Source organism: Heterocephalus glaber, unplaced genomic scaffold (assembly GCF_053883595.1).
Source record: "Heterocephalus glaber isolate CG9 unplaced genomic scaffold, H.glaber_assembly_v1.0 deba00001737, whole genome shotgun sequence".
Lineage (NCBI taxonomy): Eukaryota > Metazoa > Chordata > Mammalia > Rodentia > Bathyergidae > Heterocephalus > Heterocephalus glaber.
Genome location: NW_028258445.1, coordinates 6,833,020 through 6,857,630, shown reverse-complemented (window position 1 = coordinate 6,857,630; position 24,611 = coordinate 6,833,020). Strand labels below are relative to the sequence as shown.

The window sequence follows — 24,611 nt, the reverse complement described above, 5'->3', positions numbered from 1 at the left end:
CCTGGGATATAACCATGGAACTGATACTCTGTCAAGTGTATCAAATTCTACAGGTTCAAAGCAAGTCACTGAACAGGCCCACCACCCTTAGCCTAGTAGGAATTTATTATTTTGTTGACACGAAATTCGGTTCATTTTTCACTCCTATTTCCTCTGTTTTTAGCATTATTGCACCAGCATAGAGGATGAAGGAAATCTGACAAAGATTAAGTCATTCTTTGGGTTTGGGTATTATATACTCTTCAAAAATGGACAAAATCTACAATATTCAATATCCACTGCTGTATACATAGCACAGTGTGGTTGTCATGGCCTAAGTTCACTAACACATTTCAAAATTTTACAGGAAATATTTTTATTTTCTCTAGATTTTGAAGAGAGTTTAGGGAAATAAATATCTCTTCCCTCCTACAAAGGAGAAAAAAACAGTGCATTTTGGCATAATAAGGGTTCAGAGAAAGGGAAAATAAACTAGCTGCTATGGCTTTTATCTAGATGTCCTCCAAAAGCCTCATTCAGTCTTAGGTGGAGAGTTTCAAAGATGGCTAGATTAGGGGCTGGGGATTTAGCTCAGTGGTTCTGCCACTTGCTTTGCAAGTGCAAGGTCCCAAATTTGATCTCTGGTACCAAAAAAAAAAGATAGCTAGATTAGGGTGTGAATGTGGATTAAGGGTGTGATAGTGGGATTAAAGGTGTAGATAGTGAAAGCCTCATCCTGAGTGTGAGTGGCACCAATCAATAGGCTTACAGCCTGGATGGAATATAAAGGGAGAGCAAGAAGGCAGACTTGCTGCTGCTTGCTGCCTTCTGCCTACCCTGCCATCAACTCTTTCTCCTCTGTGATGCCCCTCTTCCATGCCACCTTGCATTGCAACCACCTGATTATGGATTGAATCCTCTACCATCCGTGAGCTGAAATAAATCTTTCCTCCTTTAACTTTGGGTGTTGGGAATTCTGTTTTGGGAACAAGAAAAATAACTAAGACAGCAGGTAAACACATGTCCCACTTTATTCCCAACAGAATCCATCATGGAGGAGAAGCCAACATATCAAGGCTGTGACCACATCACCTCACTTCATTAGTCCCAGAAAGGAAATTCAAGGCTCCTTTTTGGTTTGGGTCCTGGAGACTTCATCTCAAATTTCCCCAGAATTTTGGGCAAAATGCAGAGAAACTTGGGAAGCAAACAACTAAGTTGAGACTGTGGCTCAAAGCTGATTTTGACATTTGCCCTGGGATTCACTACAGCACAAAACAACTTTCATCCCATCCTCCCAGATTTCCCTCTACAGAGCACATGCTCCATGATGGGGAAAAATATGCACACACTTTTTTGTTCTTTACATCATGACATAGGCAGTTGGGGCCTTAGGGGATGAGCTTCCAACAACCAACAAAATGGGTCAAGGCTTTGGGACAGAAAGAATTGTGTGTCAATAGTAGAAGAGCTTCCCCAAGCTGGTTGGTCCCAGATGTTACTTGAAACATTAATCCAGGATGCTCATTGCTGCTGGATGGGCTCCTCCTGCCAAGAAACACACAGCAAACTCCAAGCCAAAATGAATCTGCCAGCTCAGCAAGTCTCTTCTGTGGGTCCAGACAGGATCCAAGACAGGATCCAAGTCAGGATCCAGAGCTTGGCTGAGGGCCCTGAGCAGCCCTTGCTGGGGCAGTGACAATACCTCGTGGTCACCACTGTGGGTTGCCTCACTTCATCATTCAGAGTGGGTTTTGGCATTTGGATTAGCATGATTTAATGCAAGCACAACAATAACTATCCTCAACCACTGTCTAAAGCCTTGAGGGCCCATCCAGTGCTGTTTATGAGCTTTGGGTTCCATCACAGGATTAAATTCTACTTAGTAGATCTTCCCTGTTCTCTTCTTTCCTCCTTTCTCAAGGAGCTTCATGTTGCCACTACAGCACCTGTGTGCCCCGTGTTTCTCTACTTCAAGCTCATGCTTTAGGAATTCAGAGGCTTGAGGGTCAAGCAGCAGCCTCCCTCCTGGTCTACATTGACCACCATACCGACAAAGAGTCTCAGGATTTGATGCTTGCACATCTGTCACCTCTCAATGGACTCTGAGCCCATCTTATATCTACAAAGTCCTGGCCAGCAGGAGGCGTTGCCATCTGTTACTGTTAGGAAAACTGACTTGTTGACTGTTTGCAAATTGTCTTCTTGTTTTGACACAGATTTATACCTACAGCTTCACCTTGCCCTTTCCCACCCTCCTCTTCTCTGCTGGGTAGAGTCTCACAGAAAGCTCAGGCTTCATCAGGGGTCATGTAATCCACAGGCCAGCAGCGCTTTTCAGTAATGGCCAGAGAGCAAGAATGTCACAACTGCAGATGCCACCCAGCTTGGTTTGACAATGGTTTGACTTATATTTTGACTTTATGGTAATGCAAGAGACACACATTAAGTAGAAAATACTTTTGAATTTTGATCTTTCCCTGGGCCCAAGCAGCACTATCTGTCCATTTGAGATCCTGGATAGCAGCCTTGACCCCAGCTCCTGTCAGCCATGTGCTCACTAGGCAAATAATTGACCCTGTATGGTGCAGTGTGTAGAGCTTGGTGTTTGGCAGGTTAGGCAGGGTAAGTACATTTGTGACTTAAGATATTTTCAGCTTGTCATGAGTTCCTCAGGACATAAACCCACGTGACCCAAGGAGCCTCTGTACCAATGCTTGGGGAGGTTTGTAAACTTCACAGAGCACTTGTGAACACATGGGTCTCTGTGTTCTAGGAAAATTCTACTTACAGAAGTAGCAGTAGGAAAGCCAGGTGTGGTGGCTCATGCCTGTGAACCCAGCACTTAGGAAGCTGAGGCAGGAGGATTGCTGCAAGTTTCAGGCCAGTCTGAGCTACAAAGTGAGTTCAAGACCAGTCTGAACTACATAGCAAGACACTGTCTTGAAAAAGGGGGAGGGCTAGGGATTTATCTCAGTGGTTCTGCTTCCTGCCTTGAAAGTGCAAGGTCCTGAGTTCAATCCCCTGTACCAAAAAAGAAAATAGTATTGGTAGGTAGGTACATTCTCAGGCAGGGGCCTCTTATACTCTTTTTTAACATGAGAAAAGCATCAGAGTAAGGTTTACTCTTCAACCAAGGTCATGCAGCCAGTAGACATGAGGGAAGAATCAGAATCAAGGTTCCAGACTCTCTGCATTGGGATTCTTAGCACCTGCCCTGTCTCCTGTAGTGTATCTTTGCCTCAGAGCCCTGAGGAATCTCTTGGACTTCTGTGATTGGCTCAGATCTGTCAACCACCCACAGGGTAAAAGCACTTTACTGCCTCCTGACAGGAAATTGTGCAGAAACACAACACTATGAGTGCTAGCATCCTTGGCTTGGCCCCTGGTAGGCAACACCAAGTCTGTGTGCAACACTGTGTAGATCTGTTGCCCTCCTGTAGCCAATAGGCTCATATCAGAACTTCATTCTGGTCACCAACTCCCGATCTTTTTCTCCAAAATGCCACTTCCAGCCACCAGGGACAGGGAAGAGAGGGTATGTGGAAGTATAGGCCACATCCATGTTCCCACCCCTGGAGAAGAACTGAAGGGGCATGCTTTCCTTTCACGGAGTTGGGAAATATATTAATTTGTCCTGCAATTAGATGAATGCTATCCTTTTATAGAGATAAGTACTCTTTGGGAGGTACCATTATTCATAAAGGAAAAAGAAACTATTTTGACAAATCCTTATGTGACTTTGAGGCAGTTCATGTCTCAGAGACTCAATTTGCAGATGTGAGCAGGGAAGTAAGATGACTTCCCCTTAAAGTGTTCTTGTTCAGACTGTACAGAGTGATGATATAATTTACCTAGCATGTTAGGACAGCTCTGCCCCAATGATGGAATGCTATTATTAATCATTCTAGATCAACAGGCAATATGTGAGTCTAGGTATTCAGCTACCTGAGGTATACAACATGGTCTCTACTGCATAGAAACTTGCAAATCTTGGTTTGCTTTTTCTTAAGAATTCAAGCAATTCTTTTTTTTAATTTATTAAGTTTATTGGTACATGATCACATTCATCATTGGGAATTTGTACCTGTACCTGATATATCTTGGTTCTTTAACTACTCAGTACTTCTGTTGTTCTTCAGTGTTTTTATTCAAATTAATTTAGATGTGTTACACATTGTGTTTTATTCTTTTTTTCATTATAGATGAAATATAGATGAATTTCATTATAGATGAAATATGGATGAATTTTTTCATTATAGATCATATTTGGAGACCATTCCCTATGAATGTATTTCATTTTCTGCTATTAAATTTGAGAGTCTATCTATCTACCTATCTATCCATCTATGCCACAGTCATGAAATAGCTTCACAGCTTGAGGCCATTATACAGCCTGCATTGAAGCCAGTTGCATGGAGCTTCCTGCTCCTTTGCTTGTGATCTTCTGTGATGACATCTTATCAGGAGGTTTACTGGACCACATGTGGTGTCTGTCTGACTCTCTCTTCTATGCTTTCTTGCATGGGTTTTACAATCCAGCTTCCAGCCCTCTAGTGCTACAGGCATCACCCTCTCTTTACAGAGTTTCCATATTCATGATGTTTCATCACTACAGATCAGTTAAATCCTCAAAGAACACAGCCCAAGTTTCCACTGCCACCGGATATCACCAGAGAAAAAGCATAAATGTTAATTGTGTATGCTAGGACAAACACTTCTCATACTCTTTCAAAATTTGAGAGAAGAAAATGCTTCCAAATTTATTTTCGAAGACACACTATGCCCTTGTCCCTAAGCCAGACAAGGGTGTACAGGAAAATTGTAAGCCAATATCCCTCATAAACATATATGCAACAATTCTAAACACAACGCTAGCAGGCTAAACTTAGCAGTATATTGTCAGGACCATTTACATGATTGTGTGGAGTTTGTCCCTGTGATGCCACGATGTCTGAATACATTCAAGTTGTGAAATGTGATGTCACACATTAACAGAATAAAGGGGTTAACACTATATGGTCATCTCACCTGATGCAGAGGAATGTGTGTTAACATTATACATCATTTTATGATAAATGCTCTAAACAAATTTGGCACGGTAATGTAAGTCAGCACAATAAAGGTCATTATCACAATCCCACAGCTGGCATCACCCTCAGTGGTGAAAAGTGGAAAGCCTTTACTTTAAGGTCAGAAACAACCCTCCCTCACCACTGCTTTTCAACACAGTGCTAGAAATGCAAATCAGCACAATGAAGCAAGAAAAAGAAATGTCATCCAGATAGAAAAATGCAGAAGAGAAGTTGTCACTCTTTTCAGATATGATCAATATCTGTTAGAACAAATTCAGTGAAGTTGTAGAATACAAACCAACATACAAAGTCACACATGCAATGGACAAAGACATCAAGACAACAATCTCATTTACAAGCCACAAAAAATAAAATAAAAACTTAGTTGTCTCTTTTCCAGGACAGTTTGTCCTGGTTTCAGGGGCTACTGTGGCTTCTGGATGTGAACAGACCTCTTGGTGCCACACACAGTACACCCATAGCACAGAAGCCACCTGAGAAGGCAGGCAGGCAGGGAAGGAGGGAGGATAATAGAATCATTCCCTACACACTTGACCTCCTGCCCACAGGGGTTGGTCCATTTTCTGGCCCCTCTCCCAGGGTGTTGGAGTCATCAGAATATTTACATCACTGAGCCAAATGCATGCAGGGATAAAGCCTTATCTTCCTGCCCAAGCTCTGAAAGTCTAGTACAAATATATCCTCTGTCAGGGTAGGAGGTACTCCACTCTTACGAGCTAGTGGGAATTTTACATTATTTTATTTGTTCTTCTTTTTAAAATTCTATTCCTTGGACAACAAGCAGGGGGCTGTGGATGGGTAGGGTAAAGAAGAACTGTGAGAGCAGTAATTTCTGGGGTGGCCTTCCTCAGGTGTTAATATCAGAACAAGTACTGCTGGGGCCATTTGTCTATTCCTATGGACTGCCTCAGCCTCCGTGACCCCACCAAGGGTCATGTGTGTGTTGCTTTGGCTCACTCCAGGCTCACCCAACCCCAAACCCTGCCCTGTTTTAGTCACTTTGTCATTACTGAGCCAGAATGCCTGACACCCATACATAAAGGAGGACAGATTTGTTTTGGCTCACAGTTTCAGTCCACGGTTGGCTGGCTTCAATGCAGAAATGGCATGGTGGAAGGTCGGAGCATGGAGCTGCTCATGTCATGTTGGCCAGGAAGCCAACACACAATGGAGGAACCTTCCAGGTCACACCCCATGTGACCTGCCTCTTCCGACCAGGCCCACCTCCTAACAGCACTCTCAGTGCTGTAATGCACTGATGACGGGATTAATGCACTCAAGAAGACAAACTCATTAGTAAATCACATTTAGTATGTCACTGGGAGTTAAGCACATTAGTGAGTAAAAGAAGATATGGAGGCACAAAATCGAGATTCCACCTGCTAACCACAAAAACATGCTGGCATCCTGTCGTATGAGACAAGGAATGGTGCCAACCATGGTCAGCTCTGGGGCCACTGAGGAGCAGCACACGTGGGAAACAGTTCTGGATTTTGCTGGTGGGGGTTTCAGGCAGCAGAAGCACCATCAGATTCTCATCCAATTGTGTTTCTTTCTGCAGTGGTGACTTAATGGAGCCAATATGTATTTACTAAATTTAAAGCAGAGACAGGCAGGTCTGCAGATGCTGTAGCAACATTGCCAGTTGTGTGGAATGTGCCGAATCAGCCTGCACCCTGGCAGCTGTACTGGGTAAGTTGGAGTCATCTTCACCTCCCATCAGGACCAGGACTATCTTCAGGGGAAGGGGAGCTGGAACCTGCAATACAACTCTGCAGAGTTCAAACCTACAGGAGGACAGGGAGCTCAAGTTCGGACTTGCAGCCAGAAATCTGCCTGAATCTCATGGGTCTGTGTCTAGTTTGCTGAGACTCATTGACTTATATCTGCACACTGCAACCCATGTTGTCTATTGTGACAGCAGAGACATACCCTGTAAGAGGCCCTTCATCTTCATGGTTATTTTTTATTCCCAAAGTTAGTTTTATTATTTTGGGGTTTTTCTTTTCTTTTGCTCTGCTTATCTTTCATTTTTTTCCGACTCTTTGCAAATATTTGTTTTTCTCTCCTTTTTTCTCTTTTCTTCTTTCTTTTCTCTTTCCTTTCTCTCTTACACTCGTTCCCTTGCTCTCCCATATTGTTCACCTTCCCTTGGTCCTCATTTGGAGTTCTTCTTTATTTTCCTATTATTCTCTTTTTCCTTTTTGCCTATATCCTCTGACCACACTGCTAACCTTCCCCTATCCTTCTTCCCATCTATCCCTCCCTCTCCAATTCCTTCTAACTCCCCATCCCAAAGGGTAAAGTTGTTATATTGAAGAGTTTATTCACTGTATGTTGTGTTGGTCCTGGTTCTTGATTTAAGTCACACAGCTAAAGGTGATAGATTAATAACTACCACAAATTGTCATTCTTTAAGAGGTATCTGATGCTATGGTGTTGCTGATTGTATGACTTGGGCTAAGGTGTCGTGATTGATCTAAACAGTTTTCCTTCCTGGTTTAATGAAAATGAGATAGCCTCAGAGTCATTATAGACTCAAAGCCTAAAGAACAGCTATATCTGGGAGACACCTCTGAGAAGCAATCATTCCATAAGGGTTTTAAATAGATCAACAAAGATACTTACATTAAACAACTTCATAATATCAACCTGGGAACTAAACCAGGGACAGTACCATAAACAAAAATGAGAAGGTGTTTAAGCAAGGCACAAACCCAGACTTCCACCCCACAAAAGGCAATTTCTGGGGAAAATGAGGTGCAAAAGTCTGATAATCAACCACCTGGACACCCTGAACTGATAGCACAGAAAGTAACAGATGAATGAGGCTCTAGAAAAATTCAAAGCAGAAATAATCTCCCAGACATCTACAGAGATGGTGAGCAGAGTGAAAGACATGATTAGAGGATCTAGAAAAGAAACAGATAAAAAAATAGATGAGTTCAGAAACATGCTGGAAGCCATGAATATCCAGCATAAGAAAGAAATGGAAACCATGATCACCCTACATAAGAAAGAACTGGAATCCATGAAACAGATTCAAACAGATATTCAGGAGATCAAAAACTCGAAAGTATCCACAGCAGATTAAGGGAATCTGAAGATAGAATATCAGATATAGAAGACAGGATCACAGTTAGACACCATGAAAATAGAGATTTCTTAAAACTAGTAAGGGACCATGAGAAATCAATCCAACAACTGCTAGATGATGCAAAGAAGAATAACATAAGACTGATAAGAGTCCATGAAAAAACAGAAGAAAGCACAATTGACATAAAAAAACTGTTCACAGAAGTAATAGTGGAAAACTTCCCAGACAGAGGGAGAGAATTGGACATACAGATAAGTGAAGCATATAGAACTCCAACTAGCCAAGATAAAAAAAAATCTACATCTAGGCATATAATAGTCAAGATCCCAGAAACCCAACAGAAGAACAAAATCCTACAAGCAGTTAGAGAAAAGAAACAAATCACCTACAAAGGAGAGCTCATCAGAATCACAGCAGACTTCTCAACACAAACCCTCAAATCAAGGAGAGCCTGGAGTGAAGTATTTCAAGCCCTAAAAGAACATAACTTCCAAACTAGACTGTTGTACCCTACAAAATTATCTTTCAAAATCAATCGGGAAATTAGATACTTCAATGACAAAGAACACCTGAGAAATTTCATGAACACTAAATCAGCACTACAAACAATTCTAAACAATATCCTAGAAAAAAGCAATGAAGGTCACAACTCCATGAGGCCCAACAGAGGGAAGCCACCAGGCAAGATAAGACACTAAAGGGAAAGGGGGAAAAAATAAGAAATAAAAGAGCCAACAAAAGTAAAACATCATGACAAGGATAAATCAATATTGATCAATTATAATCATCAATGTTAATGACCTCAATTCACCAATCAAAAGAAATAGACTGGCACAATAGATTAAAAAGGAAAATGCCACACTATGTTGTATAAAAGAAACAGAGCTAACACCAAAAGAAACTCATAGACTGAAAGTAAAAGGATGGAAAACAGTTGAAAAGCAGGAGTAGCAATCTTATTTGCAGACAAAGTAGATTTCAAACCAAAATTAAGAAAGACAAAGATGGTCACTACATCCTTGTGAAAAGAACAATCCAAGAGGAAGAGATGACAATCCTAAACATATATGCAACAAATACAAATGCCCCCGACTATCCAAAGAAATATTAATAGACATGAAAAACCAAATAGACACTAATACAATTGTAGTGAGGAACCTCAAAACCCCACTATCACAAATACACAGATCATCTAGACAAAAAGTTAACAAGGAAATTCTAGAACTGAACCAAGCTATTGAACAAATGGACTTAATAGATGTTTACAGAGTGTTCTACCCCACACAATCAGAATACACATTCTTTTTGGCTGTACATGGCTCATTCTCCAGAATAGACCACATACTAGCTCACAGGACATATCTAAGTAAATGTAAAAGAATTGAAGTTACCCCTTGTATATTATCAGACCATAGTGCAATAAAATTGGAGATCAATAGCATGAGAAACCACAAAACCCCAACAAACTGAATGGAAACTGAATAACACCCTCTTGAACAACCAATGGGTCACAGAAGTAATTAAAGAAGAAATTAAACAGCTTCTACAAGTAAATGAAAATGCCAGTACAACATACAGGAATCTATGGGACACAATGAAAGCAGTTCTACTCGGGAAATTCATAGCTGTGAATGCCCATATTAGGAAAACAGAGAAAACTCAGATAAATAACCTAATTCAGAACCTCAAGCTCCTAGAAAAAGAAGAGCATAACAAATCCAAAGCTCATACAAGAAAGGAAATTATAAAGATTAGGGCAGAAATCAATGCAATGGAGACTAAGAGAACAATAAAAAAAAATCAATGAATCAGAGTTGGTTTTTTGAAAGAATAAATAAAATCGATAAACCTTTAGCCAACCTTATCAAAAAAAGGAAAGAAAAGGCACAAATCCATGCAATTAAGAATGAAAAAGGTGAAATCACAACAGATCCAACAGAAATCCAGAAGATCATCAATACCTACTTTGAGAACCTCTACTCCAATAAAATGGAAAACACAGAAGAAATGGGCAGATTCTTAGATACATATGAATTGCCAAAGTTAAATGAAGAAAATATAGAAATTCTAAACACCCCAATTACAATGAGTGAAATTGAAAATGTAATAAAATATTTACCAACAAAGAAAAGCCCAGGTCCACATCGCTTCACTACTGAATTTTTTGTTGTTGTTGTTTTTCACTGCTGAATTTTACAAGACATTTAAAGAAGAACTAATGCCATTACTTTTTAAACTCATCAAGGAAATTGAAAGGGAAGCAATACTTCCAAATTCATTCCTGGAAGCAAGTGTTGCTTTGATTCCAAAACCAGGGAAAGACCCAACCCAAAAAGAGAACTACAAGCCAATCTCCCTAATGAACGTAAATGCAAAAATCCTCAACAAGATACTGGCAAACAGAATACAGAGGGTCATCAAGAAGACCATACACCCTGACCAAGTTGGATTTTTCTCAGGGATGCAAGGATGGTTCAACATTCATAAATCAATAAATGTAATATACCATATTAACAGAGTCAAGAACAAAATCCATATGATCATCTCAATAGATCCAGAAAAAGCATTTGACAAAATCCAGCGCCCATTCATGATAAAAACCCTACAGAAAATTGGAATAGAAGGTTTTTATCTTAACCTGATTAAGGCTATCTATGAAAAACCAACAGCCAACATCATACTAAATGGTCAAAAAGTGAAAACTTTCATGCTAAAATCAGGAACAAGACAAAGATGCCACTATCACCACTCCTGTTCAATATTGTTCTGGAAACATTAGCCATAACAATTAGAAAGAGAAATAAAAGGAATAAAGATAGGAAAAGAAGAAGTGAAACTGTCATTATTTGCTGACAATATGATACTTTACATAGAAGACCCAGCAGCTCCACCAAAAACTTCTAGACTTAATTGACTGATTCAGTAGAGTAGCCAGATACAAGGTCAACACTCAAAAAACAATAGCCTTCTTGTACACAAATAACAGACTCACTGAGAAATTAGGGAAACAATTCCTTTCACAATAGCATCCAAAAAAATGAAATATCTAGGAATCAATCTAACAAAGGAAGCAAAAGACCTCTACACTGAAAACTACAGCACTCTTAAAAAAGAGATCGAAGAGGATATGAGAAAATGGAAAGACATCCCTTGCTCCTGGGTAGGAAGAACCAATATAGTGAAAATGGCCATACTTCCAAAACTACTATATAGATTCAATGCAATGCCAATTGAAATTCCAACAATATACTTCCAGAACTAGAGAAAACAACCCAAAAATTCATTTGGAACCATAAGAGACCTAGAATAGCTAAAGCAATTCTAAGCAACAGAGACATGGCTGAGGGTATCACAATCACCAACTTGAAACTCTACTACAAAGTTACTATGATGAAATCAGCATGGTACTGGCAAAGAAACAGAACTGAGGACCAGTGGAATAGCTTAGAAGATGCAGAACAACTCCAGACATACTCAACCACCTCATCTTTGACAAAGGAGCCAACCACCCTCATTGGAGGAAAGATAGCCTATTTAATAAATGGTGTTGGAAAAACTGGATTTCAATCTGCCAAAGATTGAAACTAGACCCATACCTATCACCATGCACTAAACTAAGATTGAAGTGGATTAAAGATATATATATATATTAAGACAGAAACACTAAACTTGCTGGAAGATAAGTTAGGTGGACATCTTGAAGATATTGGCATAGGAAAAGACTTCATAAAAAACCCTCAGCAGCATGGGAACTAGCAGAAAGAATCAACAACTGGGATCTCACGTTATTAAAAAGCTTCTGCACTGCAAAAGAAACCATCAAAAGAGCTAACAGACAATCTAAAGTATGGGAAAAAATTTTTAGTGCCGTACCTCAGACAAAGGACTACTATCTAGAATATATAAAGAATTGAAAAAAAATCAGACCCCCCCAAATTCAAATACCCAGTTCAAAAATGGGCATCTGAAATGAACAGACATTTCTCAGGCAAGGAAGTGAAAGCAGCAAACAAATATATGAAAAAATGTTCAACATCACTGGTCATTCGAGAGATGCAGAAGAAAACAACACTGAGATTCCACCTCATCTGAGAAAGAAGGGCTGCTATCAAGAAATCAACAAATAACAAATGCTGGCAGGGGTGTGGGGAAAAGGAACCCTTCTCCATTGCTGGTGGGAGTGCAGACTGCTGCAACCACTGTGGAAGTCAGTATGGAGATACCTCAAAGAACTAGGACTAGAGGTCCCATTTGACCCAGCTATTCCCCTGCTGGGTATCTTCCCAAAAGAATTAAAAGGATCATACCACAGTGATATATGTGCATCCATGTTCATAGCGGCACAGTTTGTAATAGTTAAAGCTTGGAAGCAGCCAGAGTACCCATCAGCTGGAAACTGGATAAAGAAGATGGTTTTTTTTATAAAATGGAGTACTACTCAGCCATAATGAAAAACTAGAGTCATTTATAGCTAAATAGATGCATATCAAGGCAATACTCCTAAGTGAAATAAATAGGACACACATGTGTAAATACTGAATAGTTTCTCTACTGTGAGAAATTGAAAGTGTAAACAAGGATGAAAATGATTAAAATGTAATTGATAATTTGAAATAGGAAAAGTTCCTAAAGTGGAGGAGTAGTGGGAGGGGAAGGGGAAAGAGAAGAAAGGAAAGGAAAAATAATGAGAAAAAATAAATGGAAACAAAGTCTATGTAAATAGGGAAGGGTGGAGGGGGTGAAGGGCACACAGGGAATTGGGAAAAAATAAGAACCAAGACACATCATGTACAGGTACAAACACTCAATGATAAATGTAAATGAATTGCACACCTAAAATTACCAATAAAAGACCTAAAAATAAATAAATAAATAAATAAATAAATAAATTTAAAGCACATAAGTAAATCAAAAAGTAGCCCAAATATCTATGAATGATGATGCATAGTTCAAAAAGGTGCAGGGTGTCAAATCACATGCAAATCACACAATTGGCTAGCATTTAGCAAGTTTTGAAAGTTTAAACCTAATTGGCTGGGCCTTGCAGGCTGAACTGTAAATGGCTCTTCAAGTCATCGAAAAGAACATCTGGGATACTGGGGTATTGGGGTAACTATTGATTGATTAACTGTTGCAGGCCATCGAGAAGAGCATCTGGGACATTGAGGCAGCTACAGATTAGCTGTCACTAGGCTAGTTGTTAGGGGACTGTTGAACATTATCACAGGCAGGTGGCCAAAGTGCATCTTGTGGGGTTTTTTTGGAACTAGAATTTATGTCCAGGCCACCTTTACTCTAAAATGGGGCCAAAATTTTAAAATGGAGTCACTCAGGTCTCACATTCCCCCCTTCTCATGAGACTATCAAGGCCCAGTCATGGGTCTTGGAGGGTTAACTCTATTGGGTTTTCTGATATATGTTGATACTGTGACCTGAGAGTCAATATTTGTACTGTACTGACACATTTTCTAATGAATGAAGTCAATTTGTTAAGTAAGCAAGGTCTAAATATCAAGAGAAGCAGCAAAATAAGCAGAGGACCAAATAGGGTAGAAATCAGGGTGGTCAGCCATGGTGAGGAGTTAAATAGTGACTCAAACTATCTCTGGGCCAGTTTGTGTTCGTGTTTTTGTTTAGCTAGGCCCTCTCTGACTTTTGTCATGGACTCTTTGACCGCACCTGAATGATCTATATAGAAACAACATTGTTTTTTTAGGGTGGCACAGAGCCCTCCCTGTTGTAGGAAGACCAAGTCTAAGCCCCTTTTATTTTGAAGCACTATCTCTGTCAGGGAGGACAGTGACTCTTGTAAGTGAGAGATCGAACTCTTGAGTCTCTCAATGTCTAAATCAATGGCTGTTCTTAAATCATTATAGTGTTTGTTTTGTAAAATCAGGGAGGAGACCCCCGCCCCAGCTCTGGCTAGGCCTAGACCCAAGAGCACTGTCAAAGTGATGGCTGTTATGGGCTCTCGTTTAATCTTAGTTGGGGCTTTATCTAAGTATGGGGCATAAATATCTTTTTTAGGGTGATATATCAGCCTGGGAACTAATTGTACTAATATACAAAAATCACTAGTCTGGTTGAGCACTGTTTTATGTGTGCAAGGGGTGAGCCCCATGGAGCAGGCCCACCATCCATTGGGGGGGGGGATAAGATATCTTTTAGAATCAGGCCGGAGAGTCTGGCTACAAAGGTGTTGGTGAGTAGTTGGGATGTTACCAATATAAGCGTCACTCCTAACTACGGATTGTAGAGTCAGTCTATCTGTCTCCTTTTGTTGCCACCTGTATTGACTAGCATTTTTTTGATTTAGTAAGGTTTTTGGGGAAAGCTATTTTTTTATAGTAGGGGGGCTTGATATCATAGTACAGCCAACAAGATTGAGTAAGATCAGGTCGAGAGGCATTTAGGGTTTTAAAAGTCTGGACCATAAGCTCTCAGAGAGGGTCGTTTGGGATCTGGGCCTGGCTTTGTCTACTTTGGGCAGTAGGCAGAAAGGGCAGAGTAGTGGTAGTAGGCAGAGGAGTAGTAGTAGTCGTGGTAGTTGGGGGAGGAGGCAGGGCAGTAGGAGGAGGCTTTAGCATTGGGAAGATTGTAGGTAGGGGCCCAATAGGGCAAGACTATAGTGGCTTTTCTATTAGCCCAGAGTGAATAAGAGCCCGGGGTCATTGTTTGGTGTCTTAAGGTGGAGACCACAGGTCTTGTCTGTTTTTCACCCAGAGGCCTGTTTACCTGTTGGAGTGAATTCTAGCTGTATCAGGGAGTTTCCGGGAACCCAAGCCAAGGAAATAAGGTCTGGTCCCTTTTTTGGTTTTTATAATTTTCTCTACTGTGTAGCTGGATTTTTTATAACCATGGTCTCACAACCCCAACTGGTGCAGAAGTAAGTCTCGGGACCCCCACATGTGGCAGTTTTTTTACCCCCTGGGCACACATAAAATATCTTCTAAAGGCAACCCGGGTATACGTCTGTCGACTTTTGGGTATGTGTCTAAGAATCTTTGGCCAGTTGGCAGAGATCAAATATTAAGCACTCAGGGAACCAGGGGACTCTAGGTCTCATGGTTGAGGCCAAAGTCAAGTGGATCCCAGTCTTAGTATTGATAATTATCCAAGTCTGATTGAAGGGGACATGGGGATTTGTAGCTGTCACTTGGGCACTGTAGGTTATGGCCACCATCCAAATCAGGAGCATTTGAATCTGAGTTTTAGGGGGTTGTTGTTGCCTTTGGATACCTGTCATGATGGGATGAAGTCTGTTAATATGGTGTGTGGATCTGTGGGGCAGACGTGAGTGTAATGTATTTACGAGGTGATCTTGTCAACTTTGAGAGTGGTGGGCATTGCCAGAACAGTAACATAGGGTCTCTTTCAACGAGGCTTGAGGTTTTTCTGTTGATATCTCAGGATGAAGACCCAGTCTCCTGGCCATTAACGATGGGGCTCGGGGGGTGGCCCGGACTCATACAGGGCTTTTAGTTTGGGCCAGATGCTTTTATGAACATGTTGGAGGCTTTTTAAAGAGGATAACAATTTTTGGTCATCAAATTCAACAAGTACATTTGATTGGAGGCTGGGGACAATGGGAGGGGGTATTTTAAACATAATCTCAAAGGGAGTCAGTCTCATCTTATAGGGTGAATTGCGTATCTTATAGAGGGTGAAGGGGAGGAGAGCCATCCAGTCACTGCCAGTCTCTAAGGCTAATTTAGTTAAGGTCTCTTTTAGGGTCTTATTTATTCTCTCTACCTGTCCTGAACTTTGGGGCCTATATGCACAATGTAATTTTTAATTTGCCCCCAGAACTCGGGCTAAACTCTGACTCACCTTGGAGATGAAAGCAGGTCTATTGTCTGACCCTAGCATTATTGGGAAACTATACCTTGGCACGATGTCTTCTAGCAGTTTTTTTGTCACAATCTGTGTTGTCTCATATTTGGTAGGAAAAGCTTCTGTCCATCTTGAAAAAGTGTCTATAAAGGCTAGCAGGTATTTGTAACCATATTTTTTAGGTCTTACCTCAGTAAAGTCTAATTTCCAGTATCTGTCAGGTTGGTCTCTTCTCAACCTGTTACCAGGGTTAGCCTTATTTGAAGTAGCATTGGTCAGTTCGCAGGCCTTGTAAGTAGCAACAATACACTCAATTTTGGAGTTGGCATCTCGAATCTTGATTTTAGCATGTCTTAGGAGGTCTTGCATCTTGTGGACACCCATGTGGGTGGATCGGTGCATTTTGGAGAGAACCTGTTCTCCCAAGGCCTCAGGCAGAATGATTTTATAGTCAGATGATTTTTACCATCTTTTGAGATTGGGCCATGGGCAGTTGTTTTATCTAATTTAAGTCTGTCTCGGTGTACTGAGGTTTTTTTGGCAGAGCAGTGCCCCCCGGATCAGGCAATTGAGTGATCAACATCAGATCAGCCTCTAGGGCTATTTTTTGAGCCGTCTGGTCAGCCAAATTATTTTTTTGGGCAATCGGAGTATCGTTTTTTTGGTGTCTGGGACAGTGGACAATAGCCAATTTTTTTGGTAGCCATAGGGCTGCCAGTAAGGCAAGAATTTTTTCTTTGTTTTTAATAGTCTTTCCTTTAGCCGTTAATAGTCTTCTTTTTCTGTATATGGCCCCATGTATGTGAGTGGTGGCAAAAGCATATCTGCTGTCTGTGTACACATTTAGTGTTTGGCCCTTTTTTAGAGTCAGTGTCTTAGTTAGTGTTATGAGCTCTGTTTGTTGTGTTGACATTTTAGTGGGCAAGGGCTCAGCCCAAACGACCTCAGTTTTAGTGACCACAGCTGCCCCCACATACCTTTGGCCATTTTGGACAAAACTGCTCTCATTGGTGTACCAGGTGTCTTCAGTATCTGGCCATGGTTGGTCCTTTAGGTCCTTTTGGGTCCCCTGTACCTGAGCCAAGATGTCAGCACAGTCATGTAGCGGGGCTTTTAGGTTTGGGTCAGGCAGTAATGTAGCCGGGTTTAGGGCGGCCGGGGTCTGGAAGACAACTCGGGTCGGGTTTAAGAGCAGGCCCTGATAGTGGGTGAGGCAGGCATTGTTGAGCCATCTATCTGGAGGCTGTTTTAGAACCCCTTTAATGGTGTGGTGGGTGGTCACATGCAGTTTTTGGCCTAAGGTCAACTTATCAGCATCTTTGACCATCAGGGCCACTGTAGCAATCATTTTCAGGCATGGGGGCCATCTAGCCACAACAGGATCAAGTTTTTTGGACAGGTATGCTACTGGTCGGTGCCATGGGCCCAGATATTGGACTAGGACACCCTTGGCAACTCTTTTGTTTTCATCAATGTAAAGGTGGAAGGGCTTAGTAATATCAGGCAAGCCCAAGGCTGGTGTTGACAACAAGGCAGCCTTAATTTGATCAAAGGATTTTTGTAGTTTATCTGTCTATTGAAAGGCCTGATTGTCTCTAGTTGTCTCATAAAGGGGCCTCTCAAGCTCCACGAACCCTGGTATCTATAAGTGGTAGAAGCCAGCCGATCTCAGGAACTCTCTAACCTTCCAAGGGGAATCTGGTATGGGTATTTTAAGAACTGTCTCTTTTCTAGTGTCTGACAGCCATCTTTGTCCCTTTTTAAGCACATACCCCAGGTAGCTTACCTCGGGTTTGCAGATTTGGGCCTTTTTGGCAGACGCCTGGTATCCCAGTTTTCCTATGACTGTTAAGAGTTTCTTGGTTCCATCTAGGCAGTCTTTTCGCATTTCAGCTGTTATCAGGAGGTCATCTACATATTGTAACAGAGTCAATTGGGGGTTTTGGAGGCAGAACTCACCCAGGTCTTTGTGTAGGGCCTCGTCAAATATGGTGGGAGAATTTTTGAACCTCTGAGGTAATCAGGTCTATGTCAACTGTCTATTGAGGCCCTGTTTGGGGTCACTCTATTTAAATGAGAAAATATGTTGGCTTTTGGGTGTCAGCGGAAGGCTAAAGAAGGCATCTTTGAGGTCTAAGACTGTGTACCACTGATGGCTCGGGGGGAGTGAGCTCAGAAGGGTGTATGGATTAGGCACTGTAGGGTGGATATCTATGACCCTTTTGTTTACCTCACGGAGGTCTTGTACTGGTTGATAGTCACCTGAGTGGGGTTTCTGCACCGGCAACAAGGGGGTGTTCTAGGCTGATTGACAGGGCCTTAGAATACCCTGAGCAAGCAACCTCTTGATATGTGGAGTTATTTTTTTGTGGGCCTCTAGGGTCATGGGATATGGGCGAACTCGTGTAGGGTCTGCTCTTGACTTTATCTCTACGAACACAGGCATCTTGTGTGTGGCCAGCCCCCTGCCCCCAGTCTCAGCCCATGCTTGCGGGAACATGGCAAGCCATTGTTCTACATCAGGATCAGGAGGGGGCTGTCTCTGATGTAGCAGATATTCGTCCTCAAGGCTCATAGTTAACACTTGGATGGGCTTTCCCTCTTGGTTAAGGACCTCTGCATCCCCGGGCTGAAAATGGATTTGGGCTCTTAATTTAGTGAGCTAGTCTCTTCTAAGTAAAGGGTAGGGGCAGTCTGGTATAACCATAAATGAGTGGGTTACCGGGTCCACTCTCAAGTCTACCATTTTTTGGGTAGTCTATGAATATTTTTTCATGTCTGTGGCTCTTTGGACCCAGGAGGTTTTGTCAGATATGTGGCCATGTGATTTAAGCAGGACTGAATGTTAAGCACCGGTATCTATCAGGAACTCAATGGGCTCCCCCTCCACTTTAAGGGTTACCCTGGGCTTGGAGAGGGGCACCGAGCCCTGTCCCCCCAATCACTTAATTCGTTTATGGCCAGGACAGGAGCCTTTTAGCGGCCTCCCTGCTGTCTTTTGGGGCACTCTTTAGTTTTTTGGGGGTTTTTTGGTACCGGGGATCGAACTCGGGTCCTTGCGTTCTCAGGGCAGGCAGCAGAACCACTGAGCTAAATTCCTGGCCCTTGGGGCACTCTTTAGCCCAGTGGCCTTCTTCTTTGTAGTAAGCACATTGATTTTTTTCCCACCTGGGGGTGTTTCCTGCATTTCTCCTTACCTTCTCCTTCCACTGTAATTTTTTTCAGGTGACATTTATGTTCCCTCATCTCTCTCACTGTGGTGGCCAGAAGGATCCGAGCCAGGTTTTGGGTCTGGCGGTTGTCAGTTCTCACCTGTCTTTTCTCTGTGGTTTTCCGGTTGTTATACACTCTTTCCGCCACTGCCACTAAGTCCTGAATACTCTTTTCCCCTGATCTGTCTACTTTTTGTAACTTTCTCTTAATATCTAGTGCTGCCTGGTTGACAAAATGTATTATTACAGCTGCCTTTGTCTCATTTGCTTCTGGGTCCATAGGAGTATACCTATGGAATGCTTCCTGAATTCATTTTAGGAAGGCAGCGGGGCTTTCGTTTGGCCCCTGTTGTACATCCCCTATCTTAGCCAAATTGGTGGGCTTCCGAGCCGCTGTTTTGGGACCCCCCCAATAGAGCCTGGAGGTAGACCCTGAGTCTCTCCTTACCTTCTGCTGTGTAGAAGTCCCAATTGGGCCGGGACAAAGGAAAAGAAACATTGATAGTGTCAACATCAGTGGTGGGTTGACCATTGTCACCAGGAACCAATTTATTGGCTTCATTTTGGATTCTCTCTCGTTCCTCTGTGGTAAACAGGATCTGAAGAAGTTGTTGACAGTCATCTCAAGTGGGCTGATGAGTAAACAGAACAGTTTCTAATAGGTTAATTAAATCTCTAGGGTTATCAGAGAATTTGGTGTGTTGAGTATGCCAGTTGTAAAGGTCACTGGTGGCGAAGGGCCAGTAATGATGAGGCTGGTTACCATGCTCATCAGGGAGCCCTATCACTCTCAGCAGGAAAACGGTAGAGTCCGCTGGCCCTGCCGCCAAGATGGCACGCCGGTGGCAAGTGTTCTGGTCGGGGCCATCCCCACTGCCAGCACCCGGTGCTGGGCGCTCCTCCCCTGCTCCGGCTGGGGCTGGGACTTCTCTCTCCACCTGTTGTTGTGGGAGAGTAAAGAGAGAATTGTAGGGGGAGGGGGAAAGGAGATCTTCCTCAGTTCCTCCTTGGAGGACCAGGTAAAGTGGTGCAGTTTCGGTTTGCATTTTTTCGCCGCGCTCTCTGGGAGTCTTCTCACAGGCTGTCAGGATTACCTCTGGCTGCTGTTTCTGTGGAGGCAGAAAGGGCTTGACCCATGGGGGTAGGTTACAGATTAGACTCTCCCAAGTGACAATGTAGGGAACCTGATCAGGATGTCCGGTGTAGGGATGGAAAACAGCTCCACGGACCTTCTGTGTGATCTGCAAATCAAAAGTTTCCTCGGGGTGCTATCCCTTCTCAAAGGAAGGCCACTCCGAGCTACACAGAGTGACAAGTCTAGACCTTTTTATTTCTAAATTTAGACTATGAACGTGCTCCCTAACCTCTCTAAAGTGGTCCGTCATGAGGGACAGGGGGGTGGTCGCAGTCTGTCCCATCGTCTCAGTCCAAGTCGCCACAATAAACAGACAAACAACACAACAGCAGAAAAAAGCAAGACAAAACTGTCCTCTGCCCGATTGGAGGCAACACCAAAAAATGGGATTTCGGCCTCACACCATACTGCTGGAGTGACCCGCACCGTCCCCCTAGGAGTCTCACAGACTCGTACTCATGGGGCACTTTTGTCCCCTCCTGATGGACCTGGAAAGTCTTCCAGGAATCCTGGGTTGGCAGCCCTCGCAGGGTGTCTGCCTAGACCGTAGCCTGACCTATTCAGAATTGGGCCCCCCAGAGTGCAGACAAACAAGGAGACACCAGACACTCACCAGTCAGCATCGACCCTCCAGTATGGAGATCCTGGGGTCTTGGGGATCCTGGACGAGCCCCCAAATGTTGTGCCCAGATCGCAAGGTCTCCAAAGACCACCAAGGAACTGATTCTGATGCAAACACACGAGGGTCATTTATTCAAGCTTGAGCAGGGACTCTCAACTGTCATCGATGCAGTGGGTCAAGATTGAGAGTCCTGACTCTAAAACACCAGGGGTTTTTATAGAGGTTACAGCAAGGCAAGGGGTTTCAAAAAGGCACGGAGTTTCAAATCACATGCAAATTACACAATTGGCTAGCATTTAGCAAGTTTTGAAAGTTTAAACCTAATTGGCTGGGCCTTGCATGCTGAACTGTAAATGGCTCTTCAAGTCATCGAAAAGAACATCTGGGATACTGGGGTATTGGGGTAACTATTGATTAGCTGTTGCAGGCCATCGAGAAGAGCATCTGGGACATTGAGGCAGCTATGGATTAGCTGTCGCTAGGCTAGTTGTTAGGGGACTGCTGAACATTATCACAGGTAGGTGGCCAAAGTGCATCTTGTGTATTTTTTTGGAACTAGAATTTATGTCCAGGCCACCTTTACTCTAAAATGGGGCCAAAATTTAAAATGGAGTCACTCAGGTCTCACATTAGCTAACTATGAACTGAAATATGATCCAAAACAAACCCCTATTCCCTTAATTTGTAGTGTTGAGTATTGTGTCTCAGGGACAAGAAAGTGAGTAATAAAGATTTTGGTACCATTGCTGTGACTGTAACTCACCAGGTGGTTCAGAAGCCTTTGGAAGAAGTTCACAGCAGTTTGGAAAGGTTTGGAGATGCCAGCTGGAGAAGCAGGCCTAGAATGCTATAATCAGGGCTTGATGAAAGATTCTGGATAGAGCTCAGATTGATTGTAGATGATAAAGACCAGACTTAGGAGATTTCAGTTGAGAAGAAGGACACCATTGGCAGCTGAATCCAGGCCATGTATGTTACCCTGTGGCAGAAAATTTGTCTACATTTTGTTCATATCCCAAGATTTGTAGGAACCTTATACTAAGGGTGGAAGAATGATTAATCTGATGGAGAAAATTTCAAGGCAGCCTAAAGTTCAGGTTTATGGATGCTGTTTGCTACTTTTAGCCAGGTTGATGCTGAAAATAAGGAGCAACAGGCCATTTGAAAAGTTTTCAATTTCCCCCAAAAATAAAATCCTGTAAAGATGGAGCAAAAGAGAGCTTGGTTGATCAAAGATTACCATTAAAAACAATCCAAGTACTTTACAATAAGACAATAGAAAAGATGCCTTGAAGACATATAAGGAACCAGCAAGGCCCAACCTTTCCAAGGCTGAGAATTGCAAAAGTGACTTTGTTTTGAGAGGAGAGCCCCAGGGCATCCTGCTTGAGAAGGGCCTCCTCAATTGGTTCCCTGGGATTCAGTTCACAGTGCTCAGCCATCCAGGCACATGGAAGCTTCTGTAGCCATGATGCAAAAAGGCCTAACTACTGCTTGGAGCAGGTGGCAGAAATTGGTATCATTCACATGGTGCTATTTTCACAGGTATGCAGAATGCAAGAGTTAGTTCAGGAAGGCATCCACCCAGATTTCACCAGAAGGCCTGGGAGACCAGGCTGGGTGTTCCTGAGAGGGCAGTGCATGAAGGTGTGAGAGTTAAACCAGAGGTACAGTGGAGAACCCAGGGTGTTGGTGAAGTCAGGGACATGGAACACCTGAGTAAAGCCATGCACCCAAACATCTAACCCTAGTCTAATCATGAAGAAAACATCAGAAAAACTTAAATTTAGGGACATTCTATAAAATATCTGATCAGTCATCCTGAAAAGTGTCAGCTCATAAAAAACAAAAAAGGAAAAATTGTGAAACTATCAGTCAAGCAGAGTCTAAGAGACATAACCATGAAATGCAATGTGGCAGCCTGGATGGGACTGCAGATGGTTGTCAAAAACAAGGGGGAAATATGGATTTTAGTAATTTACATCAAGATTTCTTCAATACTTGTAAAAGTACCAAGCTAATGTCAGGTACTAATAACAGGAAATAGAACTCTTGTCACCTTAATTTTATAAGAATCTAAAACTCTTATACTATACAACTGTTACTTAAAATATATTTGATTAAGACATTTGCAGTTTTGAAACAGGATGTGAAACAATTTATCTGGAATCACCTCTCTCTCTCTCTCTCTCTCTCTCTCTCATTGAATTGCTTGGAATTTTGCACATTATGAGCCATAGGATCAGAATATGGTTTCCCTGAGGCCCATGAGAAAAATCCAATCTCATAGGTAAGTAGAAGCAGGGTGGGGCTGGATATTTAGCTCAGTGGTTCTGCTGCCTGCCTCACAGGCACAAGGTCCCAAGTTTAGTCCCTGGTACCAAAAGAAGAAGAAGAAGGAGGAGGAGGAGGAGGAGGAGGAGGAGGAGGAGGAGGAGGAGGAGGAGGAGGAGGAGGAGGAGGAGGAGGAAGTAGGGTATCCATGAGAGAGGATCACTTTCCCACAAAGCTAGAAATAACTGCCTTGTGCTAGATACCATGATGTTCTGAAGCAGGATGTTAAGCAAGTTCAATATATGTGATGTTTACATATCTGTTAAATATGTAAGTATATGTATACTCTTATAATTTAAGAATATTTGTTTTATCATTATCCCATAGTTAGCTTGAATCAGAACTGAGTTTAACGCTTTTTAAAACTCAAGCTGAACCTTGCAGGGTTTTCTACTTTTATCCTTGAAACAATATATTCTCCCAGACTACATATAGATTTGTGTTTTAGAAAAACTAGTACATTGAAAATAAAAATCAAACAAAAAGTTAGTACACTGAATTTTCCTGGAGCATGGTGAACTTTCGTGTTATACCTACATATGCTTCTTATCTGTATGTACAGCTTTCTTCATATTTTGACTAGTCTTTTTCTCCTCCACAAGAACATTATTATTATATATCTATGGTCAGTTCTATATTGCCAGTTTTCTGTATCTTTTTCATCCTCATCACATTTCCATAACTGTTCTTTTTTAAAATTTTTATTTTATTGGTACATTTTAGATCTACAATTAAATGACATTCATCATTGGAAATTTGCACCCCAAATCCCCTGCCCAGCATTTGTTATTGGTTGACTTCTTCATAGCAGCCATTCTTTCTGGGATGAGGTGGAATCTCAGCGTTGCTTTCATTTGCATCTCTCAAATGACCAGTGATGTTGAACATTTTTTCATGTATTTATTTGCCATTTCTACTTCTTTGTCTGAGAAATGTCTGTTCATTTCAGATGCCCATTTTTGGATTGCGTCTTTAAATTTGGGAGGTCTGATCTTTTAAAGTTCCTTATAGATTTGAAATAGTAGACCTTTGTCTGAGTAACAGCAGGTGAAGATTTTTTCCCATGTTGTGCATTGTCTCTTCACACTGCTGGCGGTTTCTCTTGCTGTGCAGAAGCTTTTTAATAGGAAGAGATACCATTTGTTGATTGTGCTAGTTCACGGGCAACTGAGGTTTTGTTCATAAAATCTTTTCCTACACCAATGTCTGCAAGAGTTCTACCTAACCTCTGTTCCAGCCGGTTCAGTATTTCTATTTTAATATTTAGATCTTTAATCCATTTCGATTTTAGTTTAGTGCATGG

The 24,611-nt window shown here is 42.1% G+C and overlaps 1 protein-coding gene across 1 annotated transcript in view; it reads left to right on the top strand.

The window, feature by feature from the left end:
- Positions 1-10,399, top strand: part of LOC110347540 (zinc finger protein 124-like) — a 72,182-nt gene extending 61,783 nt beyond the window's left edge. The window contains exon 4 of the mRNA XM_087200291.1: positions 1,023-10,399. Coding sequence (XP_087056417.1) covers positions 1,023-1,062 — 40 coding nt within the window. The 3' untranslated portion in view covers positions 1,063-10,399. The remainder of the gene's footprint in view (positions 1-1,022) is intronic.
- The last annotated feature ends 14,212 nt before the right edge of the window (positions 10,400-24,611 follow it).